This window comes from Cygnus atratus, chromosome 1 (assembly GCF_013377495.2).
Source record: "Cygnus atratus isolate AKBS03 ecotype Queensland, Australia chromosome 1, CAtr_DNAZoo_HiC_assembly, whole genome shotgun sequence".
Lineage (NCBI taxonomy): Eukaryota > Metazoa > Chordata > Aves > Anseriformes > Anatidae > Cygnus > Cygnus atratus.
The window spans coordinates 89,301,003-89,320,440 of NC_066362.1; the positions used below are offsets into that span (position 1 = coordinate 89,301,003).

General features: G+C 35.6%; 1 protein-coding gene across 2 annotated transcripts in view; it reads right to left on the bottom strand.

Annotated features, from left to right (window-relative positions):
* The window catches only part of ZNF654 (zinc finger protein 654), a 32,598-nt gene that overhangs the window by 4,006 nt on the left and 9,154 nt on the right, over positions 1–19,438 (bottom strand). The window contains exons 2-7 of one of the 2 annotated variants that reach the window (XM_035540356.2): positions 16,993–17,138; positions 12,360–12,441; positions 10,157–10,292; positions 5,889–6,091; positions 4,976–5,115; positions 375–516 (exon numbers count right to left, since the gene is read on the bottom strand). In XM_035540356.2, coding sequence (XP_035396249.1) covers positions 375–516; positions 4,976–5,115; positions 5,889–6,091; positions 10,157–10,292; positions 12,360–12,441; positions 16,993–17,138 — 849 coding nt within the window. Of the gene's footprint in view, positions 1–374; positions 517–4,975; positions 5,116–5,888; positions 6,092–10,156; positions 10,293–12,359; positions 12,442–16,992; positions 17,139–19,438 lie in introns of those variants that run through there. The other variant, XM_050710495.1, reaches the window with a different exon arrangement.

Sequence of the window (19,438 nt, forward strand, 5' to 3'; positions counted from 1 at the left end):
TTAAAAAATTCCTAGTTCCGTAAGGAGTCTGGCTTAAAACAAACTGACGAGAAATCTTTCGCATTTACTCATTTCTTAGCAGTTTCCCCACTTGTTTCCCTGCAGGATGACATTGCTCAAATTTTCTGCAGATAGAAGGAAAAATTTACTCAACAGATTTCAGTCAAAAAGTCTCAAAAATGCACTACAGATCAAGGACAACCATAATATCAACACACATTCTAGAACCTGACAAAGCTTTTAATTTTATGTCCTTCTCTGCCCCCTCTTTACTTTCTACAAGAAGCGGCCATTACACAACAAAACCATCATTTCTCTTCATTTTTATCAGTAACAAAAAGATTGAAGGGAAGGGGTAAAAAAAAAAAACTTACTTCATCCTTAATGACTTTCATGAAAGGAAAAATTACTCTAACATTTGTAGCAATTCTTAAAAGCTGGTAGCACTGGTCGACAAATACTTGTTTTGAGGGGTTAGATTTAAGCTGTAGTTTACTCCAAATGAAGATCAGGTCCCTATAAGTACAGAACAAAATATTTTGATTAAGTTGAGTTTCAAACAACTCTATCACTAAGCACGTTGTACTACAAAGAGCCATGAGGTGCATATTCTGCAACTAAACCCATATTTTAGGGCTTAAAACCAATCTAATTAACAAAACAACCATACACAATGTGCACAATGGAAAATGCAACTTAATCACTTTGTTAAAGCATTCAGGGTATCTTCTATCACTGAGACAATTAAATATGCAACAAAATATTAATGTATTCAGTTTAGTATCAGAGAACCACATAAAATGTACATGCTACACCATGCAGCTCTTTACACCACCGGCAGTAAACGTCAGGCTGAAAAGCAAGCTCTGGACACACTCCAAATCTGTTTTGGGATTAAGTTACTTTTACTCTAAGAATGAGGAATCCTTCTGGAAAAGACGTACTAGATGTGGAAAATAGGAGAGTTGTAAAAATCTAGTCTCCAGTATGGTCCACTGACAAGAAGTATTGTTCTCCAGTTATACATACTACAACACAATTTTAATTTTTGACTGCTGTCATCATCGAATTTTCTAGCCAACAGCAGTTATATGAAAGTAACAGGCTCTACTGCTATTTATACATCTGTATCACTCAAGCAACATTTCTAACTGACAAGGAAATGTAAGAATAGATTGCCAGACTCCTGCAGCAGAGCTTATACACAGGCAGTGCGTTTAGTCTATAAAATATTGCTGATTGAGATCTACAGCCTGTAAAAAGTTCTATGCTCTTAAATTCAGAGACTTCTACAGGCAAACAGGTCTAACCTTTAGTTATTGGCCACCACATCAAAGATTTTACACAGGAATCAATGAGGTTAAGACCAGGCAAAAATCCCATTATAACATCACAATGGAAAACGGAGACCAACTAACTTTCATCTTCTGAAGGAAGACACTTGTTTCCCTTCCACCAGCCTCCTCCTTCAGGAAAAGCAAACAGTTACTGACAATACACTTGGCTTATACTCAGGAGTCCCTAGTCTGTGCCAGATATAAATCTTACACACTTTTTGAAATTAAGCTTGTCCTAGTGTGGTCAATGCCTGCATGAAGAGAAGTGACAGAACTGACTATGACAGAACACCAACTTCACTTTTAAATTTAGGACACCTTCATGTTCTGCTTGACATTTTAAATGCTAATTGAGCCAGACATGAAATCTCAATTGTTTTCTTTCATTCACATTCCCAAAAAACTGAATTTGAAAGAAAGATCAAGCTTAAATAGGGTTAACACTGCAAAACAAATTCTACCCACAAAATTAGGCCTATCGGCTTGCTAAGGATACAAACTGTTTACCTCTGCCTTTACCGGGCTGGTAATCTATCTTCTTGAAGTCTCTTTGCAAACTTTCCAGAGAAGTTTTAAAAAAGTTGGAGTCTTTGTGGACCAAACCATTCATAAAAATTCAGTAAAAGTCACAACTTAAAGTACAAAAAGAAAGAAAAGATCACTTCTGCTAAGGATGCTGTTTAGTAATGCAACTTAAACTCACTGCTTACTAACATTAAACTGAATACCAGATGCTGCTCATCTTTCCTCTGCTTTGTCTCATACCATTTTAGACAAGCCATCTCAACACTAATCCCAGGGAAAACTCAAAATTACTTTTATGATAGATTAGTGGTTTAAGTGGCATGCAATTTGCTCATACAAGTGTGAGGGCTGGCACAAGAAAAGAGATGAAAAAGGAATGGAGCAAACTGAAAGAAGGAGCAGCTCCACAGGTGAAGAGCAAGCCATTACATCAGTTTAATCACCATTCAACTAAACTAGACACTGATGTGAAATATTTTAGGTCTATTCCTCCACATAGACACGAAGCCTTCTTCTCAGGCACGTTTCTGACTTTAATAATTATTATGAATTGTTAGGTAAGGCATTCCTAAACTGCTGATTGGACTCTATGACCACACTACAGACAATATTTGAGATAGACTCAGTTTGATAGTTACTTCCTTGAGCACTGATTACATACTTTACCAAAATGTACATGCTGAACACTGTTACCCAAATCACTAAAACTACCTAAAGGCCAAAGACTGACTGAACGTGTGCAAAGGAATTCCTTGACTTACTGAACAGAAATCACTTGAAAACAGCCAAATCATCATCTAAAGACTGCCTGACAGAAAAGGCAAGCCATTCTGCTATGACTGTTCCATCAAAATTCTGTCTTCCTGGGGAGAGATCACTTTTTGATACTAGAAAGTCTTCGATCACGTAATTATGGACTTATTTCTGACCAGTAACCTTGTACACAAATATTTCTAACAAGACCAAGTACAACTTTTTTTTTTGTAAGCAGTTTATCTATCAGCAGGCTTTCAACTCAGAAAAGTAATTCAGATCATCTGAATCTAGAAAACTGTAGAGTTTTGTGACAGATCTGCTTAAAGTCCATCTTCCTCTGAAATCATATGAGAGCTAATGGTTTTGGCTCTAAGACGTAATTCATACAGGCTGCTTCACACGAAGCAATAACAAATACCTGCTATTTACAGCTTTCTAATCTACTTTGGTTATTTTATCTTTGCTAGTAGTGGCTGCTGCTGGAACTGTAAGGTCTTCAGTTCCAAACAAGGCAACATGATTTATACTGTGCTGAGTACATAATCTGCTCTGGGGAAAACACGTTGTAGATTAACTTAACTTGACTCCTACTTATTCCAAAACTTGAACAGTGGTACACTCATACCTAATTGCTCCACAAGCTTTGTCCTGGCTTACATTACCTATTAAACATCATCCATATTTCTCTTGTAGAGTATATAATCAGTATGGCTCAACATCTGTAAAAAACCCAAGTGCTATTCTACGTACATAGACATAACTGCTCTAAACTCTTTAAAAGATCAACAAGTTTTATATTCTGAAGATTAAAATACTAAAAGATATTAAAATTCTTTTCTTGATAAACAGATACCAAACAGTACTTTAGTCTCTTCTGGTTAGGCATTTCACTGTTGATGCCTGCTTTACCAGAACATAAGGGCAGACATCTTGTTTCAACATGGCTGATGCAAAACTTGAAAATCAACTGGGCATGAATAAGGTTAACATGTATCTTATTACAACAGAAGATGAAAAGCAAGTCTAATACCAGTATTTACAGTGCATTTCTTAAAAGACTGAACCCCTGAGACTGAAAGCACTAACCGTGTAACTAATAGGTTACATTCACAAATTTCCTAACAAGCAAGAACTCGGGAGATGCAGCATTTGGGAAGGAATCAGCAAAATTGGATTACATTCTAACATTTGTCAGTGGGCTCAGAAAAGCTATGTACCTGTTTTGGTTGAACTTTGTCTGTCTCATGGGGATAGTAATGGCCACCTTTTTTTTTTTTTTTTGAACAATTCAATGAAAAATGCCACGGAATAACTAGGTTTTGCAAATAAATCATGTTATAATTTTATGTCATAATGAGATTTCCAAAGGTTGATTCAATCCAATCAACTACTTGTCCAATAGTTAACGTAAAAGTTTTATTAATGAAATAATATTTGTTTCAGCATGCCTGATCTTAATTACTTTCTCTAGAAAAAGATGTCTCACTTCAGCTTCCTTAAATCTGTAAACAGTGAAATAGTTTTATAGATTCTAGACTCCATGTTAAAACTAGCTACATAAATCAATAATTTGATCTCAGTTGATTGAAAAACTTCAGATCTTTGCTAAGCCTTTCTGCTTCAACTACATAATCAGACAAATTAATCATACTTTAATCAAGATATGCAGACATTAATTCAGGTAAAGAAATTACATAGGCTAAATGTAAGCATTACCTTCCTCAGACATTTTTCAGTTCTGGCAATGATGAAATTTGTTTTGACACATCTTCAGAAAATGCGTATTAGCCACAAAAGCGTCCAACTATCAAGCTGATTCAGTGTATACAAAGACACTGTTAAACCTTTTCATTCTTAATCCTTTCCTAGAAGACTCTGAATTACTTCATAAACAGAGTCACAATATAAAAGTTTGCATAATTCATAGCATACTTTCAGATATATATATTCTTTTTAGACACATTTGTGACAAAATACAGTTTGGTTATTATAAGTAGCATGATCTAATTAGCTGGACAAGGAAATATCTGCATTGCAGGAGTCTACACACTGCATACGGTTACACTTTGCTAATAATAAATGCCGTATTTATAGGTATTTATTCACAGCCTAGTGTACCTAAAGGCTCACTCTTCCGTTACTTTGAAGCAGTTAACTAGGGTTAGGTACTAGGTAGAACACCACTGTACAGGACTGTGTGAAAAGGCAACAGGCAAAACAGATGTACTAGGAACGTTTAAAAGTCATGTATTATCTGTTTTTTAAACTTAAACTACATCTCAAAGTCAGATGAATTTCATTTTGGCATTAAGCATTTATTATCTGCTAAGCTGCTTCACCAGAAATAAAGTATTTACCATATACAATACATGTCCCCATTTTGGAGCTGTGGGACTAGGAACGATTCACATAGTTGTAAGGCTAAGGTAGTCTTCCCTTCTTTTTCAGTGTTGCAGATGATCTCAATTCCACTCTTGCAATCAGTCCTCAACAAGTGCTATACAATTAAAATAAAATCAATTTAGATAAATTTGCTAATACAAAATAAAAAATCTATCAGACCTCACTATATTAAAGAAGTCACTGCAAACTTCAGGAACTGCTATTATTTCTTTGGAACAGCTTTTGTGTAGGTCTGCAAATAGAGACTTTGGAAAGATTTAGAGCTCTTTTAGATTCTTAGAATAATGACAGTCAGAATAATTGTCTGAGTAATTAAGACTACACAAAAGCCTTTTTTTGAATAACAATAGTTCATTCTTAAAATAAAGTTAAGAAAAGTATTTTTTTTTTCCAGTAAGTGCTATCAGTGGTAAAAGTAGGACCACATTTAGACAGAGGGTGTCATTTTACATACTGGGGCAACATTAAAGGAACTTTAAAACTGACAAAACTATCATTTATAAAACACTGCACCAACATCAAGGAGGCTCAAGTGGTTTTGATACAATAATAGTCAACTTGATACAATAATAGTCAACTGTGAAATAACAGTCAGTAAACTGAAGTTAGAAAATTTTAATGACTTAAATTACTTTGGGAATATATCTAAGTAAACTTGACCAAAAAAATTGCATTTAGGTCAACAAGATTTGTAGGCACTTACATTTATCTTTTCAGAGCCTAAGCCCGCACTAAATTAAGCAATAGCAATGTAGTTGCCTGATTTTATGACATTTGCTTCTACAAAAACAGAGTTCCATATGCTCCTCTCAACAATTTGTACACAACAAGTACCACTTCATTAAAAAAAATGTATACTGACAATACCTCCTGGAATAGCTGATCTTCTAATGGTGACATATAAAGACAGGTGAAAAGAGCTTGATGGAAATACAGATCTTTACTGATATCTGGATGATTTATGCAAGATTTGATAAGAGCCATTGCCTCAGGGATGCGTTCACAGGCAATAAGGTATCTGGCACGTAGTTCAAAGAACAGTGGATTTTCAGAGCTTAAATATTTGTTAACTGTACAGAAAAGAAAGATTTAAAGGCAATTAGAATATTAAGTCCAAACACCAAATATACTTTAATGTTGTTTTTAACAGTGCTATGTCAACAAATAATATAAAGAAAAGGCTCTGCTAAAGAAGCTATCAAATAATATATAAGTAAATGCCATCATCAAGAATCTGTCCTTTTACTCGGAAACAGAAATCATTTTTCTTATAACAGTAGTCTATGTCAGTATTTTGTTTCTATTTGTTGATCAACACAAGGTGCTGCAAAGGATTAGTGAAAATACATACAATTCAGAAGCAAATATGAACATTTTCAAGAAAGAAAATTCCTTCCTTTCTAAGCACTGAAATCTAGATGATTGTCTGAACTACAAGATCTACATCACTTCCAATACTATAGCTATAAATATTTAAATCAACTCAGGATATTCTTATGCATTAAAATGGAAGAGCTTGGAGTAGGGAAAAAGTTATCTGCAATTCACAAGCTGTTGTTTTAAATATCTTTGAACAGTTCTGTTTTTGCTTGGAGAAGTGAAATATATACACTGTTCCTTCCTCTAAAAATAATGCTGGGTGTTTCCCCCCCCCACAAATGCCTAGATACCCTTAAGTATTAGTCTAGCTTGCTGGAAGTTGATTTTTTCCTATCTAGAAGCTAAGTATTTCAATGAAATAATTTCAACTGAAAGAAACACTCAATACTACACATTTAAGCAATTTAAAAATAATGAAATGTCATCTTTTAGATCTCTATTTTAAAAGACTATACAGATTCTATCATCTCTTAGCATTACAAGTTACAGTGTCACTCGAGTCCACAAAATTCTATAATGCTGCTTTTATTTTGAGAATTGTTTGCATCTTTTCAAGTAAATGCACTTTGAGGTCTTAACATTGCATTAACGTTTATGTAATATCTTGGACACTATGGCCTGATCTGCCTCTTGTATTCTCCACAACTCCCGTAAGATAGAGAAATATTCCAAAAAGACAATTTTAGTGCATAGCTTGCAGTACTACAGAGTGTTCCATATTTAAAAAAAAAAATAAAAGACCACCGATTTAAAGTCAATGAAGGCTAGAAGCAAGCAGAGGGAGTTTATATCTTAGAAGGAACCTGTGCAAGGAAAGTTACAAGCAACTTAAAGTGACACTTGGAAGGATTTAAAAAAAAATCAAAGCATTACTGAAAACCACAACCTGAACAGCCAAGAGAAAATGTTTTCCTGAGATCAAACATTACTTGTGTAACAAGCTTTCACTTAAACTTTTTTTTAAGTTCCTCTGTTTGAAAGACATTCTTTATGTTCAGAAACAGCATTTCTCTGCCATCTGTATTTTATGAAAGCAAATGATAATACATGCAAGTGAACATTTCAGGTGTATTACTGAAAGTGATACAAGGTTTTAGATCAGCTTCATTAGTAGATTTATAAGCTCTACCTTAACAGATGATGTTATTCCCACTACCCATTAGCACTTTGGGGTACAAACATTATAAAGGTGAAGACAGAAAAGACTGTGTCTAACAATGGTCACTGAACTGCAGTAAACAGTGATCATACAGAATAATCCTTAAGGCTAATTAAAGGCCTCTCCTTAAGTTTGAGTTAACATACTTCAGATAATAAATCCCATCATCAGCTCCATAAGCAACCAGTACACAAGATATTATTGAACAGTCTATCAAAAATCTCAGGCCAGAAATAGTTACCTTTTATTCTCTTCTAATTTTAAGAAAATGCTGTACGCGTAACAACTGGCTATAGCATTCTCTTCCTTCCAACAAGGAAAGATTGCAGTCCACAATACCGCTTGTTGTACATTCCCACTTGGTGCTGTAAATTCTTAGCTCAGTATGCCCCTGTTTTTAAACAGGCTGTGAGTTCCAGCTAAACAACTTGCAGGGCTCTGCTCCCTCCCTGTCATGGAATGCCCTCTTTTTCCAAGAAGGCATTTACAAGGCTTTTAAGTCTCCAAAGCAGAAGACAACCACTAACTATAGTAGCATTTACACAAGTCTGCAATATATTAAAAACAGCTTCGGGAAAACAACGTCTATTCTTGTCCAGGCAGAATGTGCAGTGCTTTGCTTTGAAGAGATAGATGCCAACCATCAGCTTCAAAAATAATTAACTGCTTACAACTGAATGTTCCTCTGTCTACAATACTCTTTTAGACATTCACATTAGGCTGTCCTACTCTTCATCACCTATTTATTGCATCTATGCTGCAAAAAATCCCAACCCATATCAAACCCTGCTATTTTTCTGTAAAACCCCAGACTACCTTCCTTTCCAGCCATCTCAATATACACTGCAACATCCCAAAGTACACTGCAATTCAAGTAAGGACAGGCACAGCAAGGTTTGTCTTGGCCTAACCTTCTGTGTAACTGATGAATCCAGGACAAGATTATGTAGTTCACACAGTATGTATTTATTCATCCATCTAACTTTCATGAGTAATGGTTGATGATTCAGCAATAATAAGCAGTTTTCCCTCATTTAAAAGAGTGATCCCTGAGGGAACTCTATGGCCAAATTTCAAAACATACACCAAATACTGCCAGCTTATAAAGCAGCACAGAATGTTTGCTTTAAGATTTCATAAGAATCAGATTTTAGATGAAGTGAAACAAAAAACAAAACACTTCCAAAAGGTGTTATCTAAAATACAATGTTTGTGATCGCAGATGAGATGTGTGGAGAGGGGTTACTCAGCAGATACAAAGACGAAGAAAACCTAGGCAGAGGGGAAGGAGATGTAGCCTTCCATGAAAGAAAACAAAGTGATCAGCTAATGACAATAGGCAGTCTCATCCTTCTCTGCCAGGTAAAACTAAGGAAGAATTCTTGAACTGTTACTCATCATAATCAAATGGCTTCATGCTGATCAAGGAAATCAATAAGAAAAAGGATTAACTAAATCTTTGCTGGAGAGATAGAGATGGAACAAAACATTTCAAATTCCTACTGAGTCATACATGCTTTCATTCTTTCCTGAAATGTTCTATTATATATATTAATCTTTTTAGATTAAAACTTTTTCTTCCATTTGACACCTAGCTTCAGATGATAACCACCAAAACTCCTAGTTAGTCATGCGATGCAGAATAAAACAAGGATAATGTTTGTTTTCATTTTGTTTCTGTATATATATGTCCAGAAGTTTATCAGATATGTAATAAAAATCAAAGGTGAACTGTAAGTCAACTGCTTACTTCACAAGAGAGACAAGCAACAATCAAAGACTGCCCACTGAATCAGATTAATTTGCTACCAAACCACTTTCTTTGGTTCATCCTCTTCCTCCTCTGTTTATAACAATGTGCTAATTCCAGAAAGTAATGAATTTGAATCATTTACTGCACCATAACTAGAGAAGAACTAGGTTTTTTTTTTTATCACTATCAAATGGAAACAATTTTCAAGAGGTCATTAACATTGCTAGCAAATACAGAAGAGGCTAGTAAAGACTTCACCGTAGATTGCATATGCGCCATTTTTACCCTTACAAACATTCATTAACTGCCAGGTTACATTTGTCTACATGCATGGTTTGAAAAAAATAATCTTTAAAACCCAACTATTATATATACTACCATAAACACAAAGCAGCTACCAGATGTAATCACAGGCTTAATTCTAAACAGAGCCAAGAAAAGCCCCAATCCCAAGTACGTAAACTTAAAAGAAAAAAATAAATTAGTCATAGTACCATGAGAAAAAACTACGTATCAGGACCTCTCCGATCATGATACTTCAGTAGCCTAACCAAAGTCAACTTTCTCTATATGCTCTTCCTGGGTTAGAACACCTGGATGTTGTAAACACATTTAAGTGACTCCTCAGTAGCTTCTTGTATCTGAGTAACTTGATCCCTGTACTATAAAAGTAGACTAAAGCTATTAGCACAGAGATCTAGTTTTCTTTCAAGAGGGACTGACACTTTACTTCAAAACAATTGTGTGCAAAACCAGCTGACAACACTTGATCCTAATATCAAAAAAGCTTAACAGCACATTTTCCAGCACTCTAAAAAAACAATTACAAGGTAATTTAAGTACCTAAGTCCTGTGATACAGGCTTTGCTTTAAGAATTGCTTGTAATACTGGATCCTCCCATGGTCCACCATCTCGAATGATTCGAGTCACTAGTTCCAGGTTCATATTTCTGTATCTATTTAGAAGGTTCTGACATTCCTACAAGAAAAAAGAAAACACAGTTAGAAAGATGAAAATAAGTGTTGTCTAAAAATATATTTAGACCACCCAAGAAGATATTAAACTAGCAAACCCATTCACATTCAAGTATTTCCTCAGTCAACAATTGAACCTACAAAGTCTTGACCGGGCCTAGATAAAGTCCTAAAGCAACAACTCATATTCTGTAACACAGAACTGTGGAAGCCAGAATATTTTCTACTGGCACTCAGCAAGAGTCTTCCATTTGCATAACAATGCAAATTGCTTTCATTGAATTATGAGATATTATCGGCATAACTCTGTGGGAAAAGTCTTCACCTGATGCTAGTCTGCACAGATTCAGACATGCTGACACTGGAATTGTGGTGCAGTGATGAAGTCTAAACTCTTCCAAGCTTAAGGGAAAAATTGAACTAAACCATGTGAATCACTAGCCCTCAAGCAACCCTTTTAATCCAAATTTCTATCTAACAGAAATCACAGTTGCCCACAACAATATGTAGTGTTTTAGCCACCCAGGATTTTCATATATGCCAAGTTCCATACCTCCCTTCCCCCATTTTTACTTGCTGGTAAAAGTATCAACATAAGAATTCTACTGTTGATTAACAGTCACAAGAAAAAAGTATCTAATTTTGAAATGGAACTAAAATGATATCTTAGCTTTCTTGTGGTATGTTTATAAAGTGAGCTGAGATGACTAACAATGCAATTGAAAAATAGCTTCTATGCATATACAATTAACTTCTTCACTTATGTTCTTTTTCTGTAAATTCTTTTGTTTTCAATTCCTCAATGTTTTCTTTCATATTCAGATGAATATGTTCAATGGTAGAGAACAGTTAAATAAACGAAACAATGGTCTTCACTACCAGTTTGATTATACAACAGATTCAGACATTCTTTATCAAGAAAATTATGTAAAGATGCATTTTAATACATTCATCGTTTAAAAGTCAAAGCACTTGGGAATTGTAATACAAAAGCACACAGAATAAATTACTATGCATCACACTTGGTAAAATTATTTCTTGTTCATACACTACTTTTGAAAAGCACTTACCCAAGGACTACCGAAACACCCCATTACTCTTCTGCAAGAGACCATACCCATTCATGGGGCTGCTAAGCCACTCCTTGACCCTATTCTTCCACTAATTCTCAGTAAGAATATAATTGCTGCTGTTTAAATAATTAAGGTAAGCAGTGCTGACTTTGCAGCAGTGATAACAGAAAGGTGTCAACGTAAAAATCACAGGAGGATAGCTATTTCTCAAACTGCAGCTTCATGATCAGTCTTAACAGCAGAACCAGCCCTGTTTTTCACCCTGTTTCCACATCAAGTTTATTCTCTCATGGTTGGCACAAGTGCTTTCTTTCACATGCACTGAACTCAACTCTCAAAACTGGCCCAGGTCCAAAAAAACAGACAACAACAAAAAAACATCATGAAAACCCAACCCTTATCTGGTGAAAAAAGGGGCTAGATGTTAAATCTGGGAACATTTCTCTTACACGGTAGTATACAGACATATCAAAAATTGTCCCAGCCTAGCCAAGAGCAAAATAGTTTTAAACAATGCCAGTTCATGCTGACCTGAAGAGTTCAATGAAATATAGCTTCAATTTCCAATTTACTGTTTAAAACCACAGAGGTAAACTTGACCTTCCATGTCATGAGGTGGTAAAAAAAAAAAAAAACACCACACTGGATGGAGGATGACATTAAGCTCTAATTAGGCACAAACAAGCAAAGCTTCTCTTCTATATAGGAAAAGCATAGATTATGTCTTGAGTCAAAAAATGGTTTTAAAAAGAAAACAATTTATGTTTTACCTAGTCCAGAAAAATTCCAATAGAAATACTGATCATAAATATAAGAATAAATGGCTTTCCCTTAAAAATATCCTTTTTATTAATTTGTTGGTATAAATGCAAGTAAAGCAACTCATCTCTTATTATAATGGCATATTTCCTCCAGGTTATATATCCACAAAAAAAACTTGTCTTCACATGTACTAAAATAGCATTATCAAAGGTTTGTATGAAAGTAGGCAACACTACCTGGATTGAACCTAAAATATCTTTCAAAGGATCTTCATAGAACTCATCCTTTCCAAAGAACAGCAGCAATTCAAAAAAACTCCTAAAAAACAGAAGTAGTGACAAGTCAACCAAACTAAAAATGTCCATTCAAGAAATGAAACTACTGTTAAGTCTACTGCTTTCCATAGCACTAAAACAAAATAGCATTTTCATAAGTTTTGGGTCCTTGCCAGCACTGAACAATCAAGTTTTGGCTAATACCTAGACACTCCAAACACTATTCAGTTCTAAATTTTAACATTGGTCTTATAGTCTGTGCTGGACTTTTGCAGTTAGACTTCCCCCACTCCCCGAAACACATTTTTCACCAATCATCAGGTCACAAATAACTTATCTATACAAACAACTTATCTATAGATGTTAACATATGGTATCTAACAAGTCCAAATTAGCAATCAAACAGAATACTTAAGAATAAGTTAAAATCCCCATGGCTACACTGTTTCCGTAAGTTCAGGTCATCTAGACTTACATACAGTATCTGCCTGTTCTTCTCTCTCAAGGACTGTAACATCCTCCATACTGCTGTTCCTCACTCACCATTAAAAAAAAAAAAAGATCATCCACCAAAACATTTGTCAGATATGCAGCAATTTTGAGGAAGAGGATAGCTATACAATTACTGAAGAGTGCACACACTATATAAGGCATACTGACTTTATGTAAGTGCAGATTCCCAGCAATTCATATTTTCAAGTACGATGAGCATCTTGTACTAACACATTTTATTCCATTTCAACCTGCCTTATTGTAACACCCACTGAAATCTCTCTAAAGAGATGCAGGTTTAAAGGTGCTATTAATTTCATATTTCCAAACAAAAGCCTTTAAAGATTTCCAGAAGTAGCTTTTGTGCAAATGTGTAAACGGAACTACATTCACCTTCTGCTTGGCATTCAAAATGAGTTGATTAAAAACTTTGATTTTACCACAAACAAAGTTTTAGGCAAAACAGATCCCAGTGCAGTAATGCAAATTGACAAGTATTACCTCAAAAGAGGTGGCATATAAAGGAGAAGGCAGGACTGACCCTTGCAAAAGCAGACTAGATTCCAACTGTCTCAAGTGTTAACAGTGGCCTCCATGTTTTCCATTGTATTAAAATAATGTTCTAGCTTTTTTTTCTTCATTTATTTTTTCATTGCAGTGACTGAGAAAAACAATCCCGATAGCAGAATCAGAGAGATTGATAAAAATTAACCTTCCAGAGCTCAGGACAATTTTAAGTTTTCACTTACAGAAGCATACTTCTAGATATTACTTGCAATTCACTCAATGGCTAGGCAGTTGCATCTTACGAATCAGCAGACAGCTCCAGCACATCTGCTACTGCTCTGCCTTAAGATTCTGAGAAATATTATTTCTATTAGGAAAAGTAACTATCAAGTATTGCATTAACATAACCTGCAACTGCTGGCTGCAGAAGTCACGAACAGGAGGCAGTCAGTATCTGAGTGACTCTGACAGGTTAAGATAAAAATTCAAAGTTGAATGGAAACAGTGTGAAAAGCAAAACTGTGTGCATATAGTGTGTTTTAAAGAACAGAACAGCAAAGGCTTTTGGTCTCATAACATAAGAACACGTGGATCATTTTCTTTAGGAAAAAAGAAGGTAGAAGACAAAAACTGAGTGAAGTTCCAGCACTCTTCCACTTACTGTTCTTTGACTCAAGATCTTACTGACAGCAATTTCTTTCCTGGCTACCATATTTAGTCTTTTGTTGCAACATCTCTTAAAACAAAAGGCAGGTTTTCACGAACTGCTGTACAGGGTACTATTTTGCATAACATTTAAATTCGTTGTAATTATCCCCAAATTTCAAGTCACTCTCTTATCCTCATTACATTTGAGATTAACAGCTGAAGTATCCCTACAAAACAAAGTCTTTCATTTTCAATAAAGCAGATATAGAAGAATTTAAAGAGCAGTTTTAAAACATTTTCCCTCTTATTTGCAGAAATAATGCCAATTAAAAAACCTTAATATTCACATAAGCAGAATTTTCTGAAATGTTCTTTAAAAGTCCAAAAATTTCAGAAGTTTACTATGGGAATAGTTACGGAAATAATGCAAGAGAATCACAAAACTAGGTTTTCTTTAGATTATGCTGCAGTAAGATTTCTCTTAGATAATTCCTAGCTAGAAAATTTAAGATACACATTCATCAAGCTCAATGACAGGATATTTCTACAGATTAGATCTTCAAGTCTCAGCTGAAATACGTACTAAAAAAAATCAGTACCCAAATAAGTACTTTGTCCAGAAACACATTCTCTCTTCTTCATGTCAATAAAAAAAATTGCAGCCTATTGACTCTCAGTAAAGGTCATGCTTCAGTCATGTCATGATCTGGAAAGCAGCCACACTGGAACTTCATAATTGGCTAAGACAAAAGTGTTTATAGCAATTTATATAAGCATCAGTTTTCATTTGTTTTGACTGACTTAAAGACAGTAAAATCCTGACCAAAAAAAATGGAAACTAAGTGATCAAGCATAAACCGCAGTTTTCTTCTGCATCAACACCCTTGCTTCACAATCTTTCGAGACTAATAAACGAAGCTATTGAAACATTTGTATTTCCTAGTCACCAGTGTACATTCCGTTAAAATCACTATAGCCAATTCCAGCTTGGCCTTGCTATCTTAAAACAGTCTGCAATATTGCACACCCACATTTATATCCATCTGTCCACAATAATGGTGCTTCTGACTTTCCCTGACATCACTTCTTCAATATTACCGGCATTAGAAGATTGTTTAAGAACACTGACAGCATTAATAGAGAACTCTATTAATGTAGTACAGATGCTGCCTCATTTGTGATGATGAGCATGGCTAGTACATATAGGAAATGCAACAGTCACTGCTGTAAATAAATACTTTATCATCTAGTTACCCAGGAAGTCTTACTGAAGTGTGACAACATGGGCAGATTTTTGTTCTCTACGAACTAGGACTTAATACACATCAAATTTTCGAAAGAGACTTGAGCAAGGTTTCCTAGGTAACTTGGACTGTTAAGTCCTGGAATGCCTCTATGATATTGCCAATCAAGCAGATTCAGAAGAAAAAAAACAAACTCATTATTCAGTAATTCTAGAACAGGAAGAAACGTCAGCAAGTAAACTCAGCTTCAAAAACCAAGACAGACAAGGGCATTAGGAAGTCAGCAATCAGTTCAGTTCTAGATTAGCAGGAATGGTGACCATCCTAAATACAAAAAACACCTGAATTTGTAATTCCCACTCCACATCCGCACTACTCTGATAATTGGAAGTGTTTACAGGTGTGGTTTGACCTTCATGAAATGAGTTTTTCTAAAAACTAGTGAAAAAGAGAGGTCACCATCTTTTGATTCATTTGCTAGTTGTTAGCAGATGATATGTAAGCATTCCAGTCTAAAAATCATTATCTTCTGATTCCATAAATAGTCTCATGTCAAATAGCATCCCCCCGGCCCCATAGGTCTCACTGGTGAAGTTTCACCAACATTTAAAGATAGCAGATATTTGGACAAGTATACCCAATAAAACTTTAATTTGTATATAATTATTACTAATAGCTCTAGAAGAATATAAAGAGTTCCTCCAGACAAAGTAAAGGCTGAGAACATTCACCTCCGAAGACTTGATGAAGCATGATGAGAAGTTTCCGAATAAATTCTGAACTGAGACACTAGGCTGTATCTGAAATCAGTACTCAACAAGAAAGCTGGACAGATAAATCTGCTTTACTCAAACTGAACTAGCAAGAAAACTAAGCTTTTGGGTTTTTATCTCCACCTGTTGATGAGAAAATCAAGTACATTGTGTCTTGGATAACTAACTCAAAGATTTTGTTGTCTTCTTCTGTTGAACACTAAAGTTTTTGAAATATTAAAATTAGGTTCTAACAGCAGAAAAAAAATGGACTTTTGCTATGTATTGATCATCACCCTGACACTTTCAGCCTTCACGTGGGAAAACCACCACAAGAAAACCAAGATTATAATAAGATACACTCTGCAGTTCTCTGTCAAACTGAATATACAGTTAACTGACCAAAAGTCATAACAAGTCATTTCCATATGCATTTTCATGACTTGAATGTAAAAAAAATCCATTTTAAAATTGATTAATTTCTTAACCAATATAAGAAATTTGTTTATCTCAGCAAACACTTAGCTAGTTACATCATTAGAGTAGAACAATAAATACTTTCAGTAACACATTTACAATTATGTGCTGCCAAAGGTCAGTCTTCAAATATTCCAAAAAGTATTTTTCCCATGAAAGCCATCTGTAAGGTGATCACTTGACTTATTTCTTCAGATAATTTGTTTCGTCGGAAAACCCTTATGACACAACACTGGAATATGCAGCTTGAATACTTAATGACATAAAATGACTTACCTGAATTATAGTTTTCACATCCACAGTTAGCTGTTCTTTTCTTACCATGTGTGACTTTGTTCCACACAGCTAAGTAACCTGGCAAAACCACTCCTAAAAGCTCTGAGGACCTCTGAAAACCTATCACTATTACAAAAGTACAACACTGACATTCTACATTTTACTGGAAATAGTAATAAAAAAATAAGATGTACTTACAAAGCTAGGCTACTCAATACATATTGTACGTGCTCACATTCAGCTGGAAATGATACACAGGCAGACGTGAAACAACAGAGAGCCGTTTGAAGCACCTGAAGCTGAGGCAAAGGAACCTGCCATCTTCCAGCATAGTCTTCAACAACCTAATGACAAAAGCATTGAAACCCGTATTACAAACTGAAAACATCCTCCTTAGTTAGAAAAAAAAATAGTTAATATTGTACCTGCTTCGTTTCCCCTCCTTCCTCAGAAGTAGGGTTTAATCACCCAAAAAAAATCTCATTCCACAAAAACAGAATACCGACCATTTTCTGTGCCAGATTTTAAAAAATAGAAACTTTATGACTTACATTATAAAAGATGTACCACAAAGAATCTTCAACTGAGTCTTTTCAGAGGGTAAGTCCAGGAAATAGTTCATACTAATATAGTATCACAGTAGTTATTACATTCTGCATTTAAACTCAAGTTTTTATTTTGCAACAGAATACCAATTAGAGTCTCTGTAACAATATTCAGACAGCCTTTTCTAAACAAACTTTCAGGGAGGAAGATGACTAGCCTGCACTCTTCTAGCCTTCATGTCAGCAGAAGAGGGTACAAACAGTCACTCCTTCCTATTTGAAAAAATAACTAAGTTTGGCCTTTTTTTTTAATGTGCATGACAGAACTTAAAGCAAATTGTGCCCTGATCTACAGTTATGGAACTGTACCACTATTTATAAATCAACATGAAGGTGAAAAATAGGTGTTTTAATAGAGACATTGATTAAATCCTTGCCTGGTCATCTAGTCGATCTTACTTGTATTATTAAGTGCAGGAATACTCATGTTTCTGGCACTGCACGTGCCCACACACAGGCTCACTAAGCCAGCGCCATTCGGTATCACCACACTGAATTCCTCTGAGAGGCCCAGTCCGCTCAGAACGCTCCACACGTAGACAGCACTGAGTTGAGCTCAGCACTAAAACACCCATGGGTAAAAGCACCCACCAACTCTGTAGCAGACTGGTCATTACACTGCTGTCCAACAGCAATAACGAGGCCAAGGGCTTTGGGTCTTGTCCACTCTTTTAATTAACAGCCAAGACGCGGGTCATAGGCAACACTCAGCAGAGACTGAAAAGACAAGTTTCCTCCATGCTCTGGCACATTGCCTTTCTCACTGCACTACTGCTTAGGCCTCCTTTGCTCATTTATCGTTCTCTCATTTTTCCTCCATCGCAATGGCACAGCTTCAGTAGAAGCAGAAGAGAGAGGCCTAGCTGGGCACTAGGGCTTGGGGCACCCTGCTCCTGCTGAGGAAACTTCACTGAGATCTCCTACACCCTTAGGAAGTGAGAAGCTGAGGGAACACAATACCATCAGTCATGTTATGAAGGAAATGCTAAAGCGCACACAAGGAACCAGTGAGTGACTCAAGGAATAAATTGAAACAAAAATCAGATATATTTTCCTTCAGGATTTCTTTTTGACTTCAAGTCTGTGAATCCCTCTCAGATTTGTCCTGTTGCCCATCAGCTAAATAAAGGATTTAAAAGTCAAGTTGAACAGCCGACATTTTTAGCTCCAAAGCTAAAAAGCTAAAAACTTTAGCTAAGTTCGGTTAGGGCTCCGCAACACGAACAGGCCAGTGTCCCATTTCTGACAGGTTGGTTAGAGTTGCTCTAAAGCAAAGCAGCTATTTGTAATGGGACCAGTAATCTTTTATCCTCACAAAAAACAGCCAAGGCTGATTTTTGTTTTGCAATTGTATTCTGTCTTTCTGCCAAATTTATTTCGATAATTCCTGTTTGAAAATCGGTTAGTTTAATGCAGCAAGTATCTAGGTCAATTGGAAGAGAATTAGTAGACTCATTAATAAATCCTCTTCCTCTTGCAAGGAAGAACAAGCACTTAATAAAATTACACTGACACCATCTATTGTGAGCTCTCTGAAATATTTCTAACAAGGTGCCTTGCACAGGGAAATACAGAAGTCTTAGGAAAAACAAAGCAGCAGAAAACAGCTTTTGGTGAGTTTAGCCTCTAAGTGGTCTAACAACAAGGTAGAGAAAGTTTCGGTTCCCACCGTGGTATTCTACAACACTTCGGCTTGACAGCCACAGTACTGATATGTTCGGACATAATCTCAACCAGTGAGACAACAAACATTTTCTTACGATACTAATTTTTTCTTGGTAGCATAAGGTGCTAACTGTAAATAACTGTAGAAAGGATTTATGACAGCAAGTGATGAAATTCAACACAGACAAGCATGCAACAATACTTGGGGGAAAAAAACAGCCAAAACATTTAATATGATGGCCTTCAAATTAGCAGTTACCACCCTGATGCAAGACTGTTATTATACTAGATGTTTTCATGAAAACATCACCTCATTGTGCATCACAGTGCTCAAGAATGCAAACTAAAAACGAGGAGAGTAGTTAAGGCAGCAA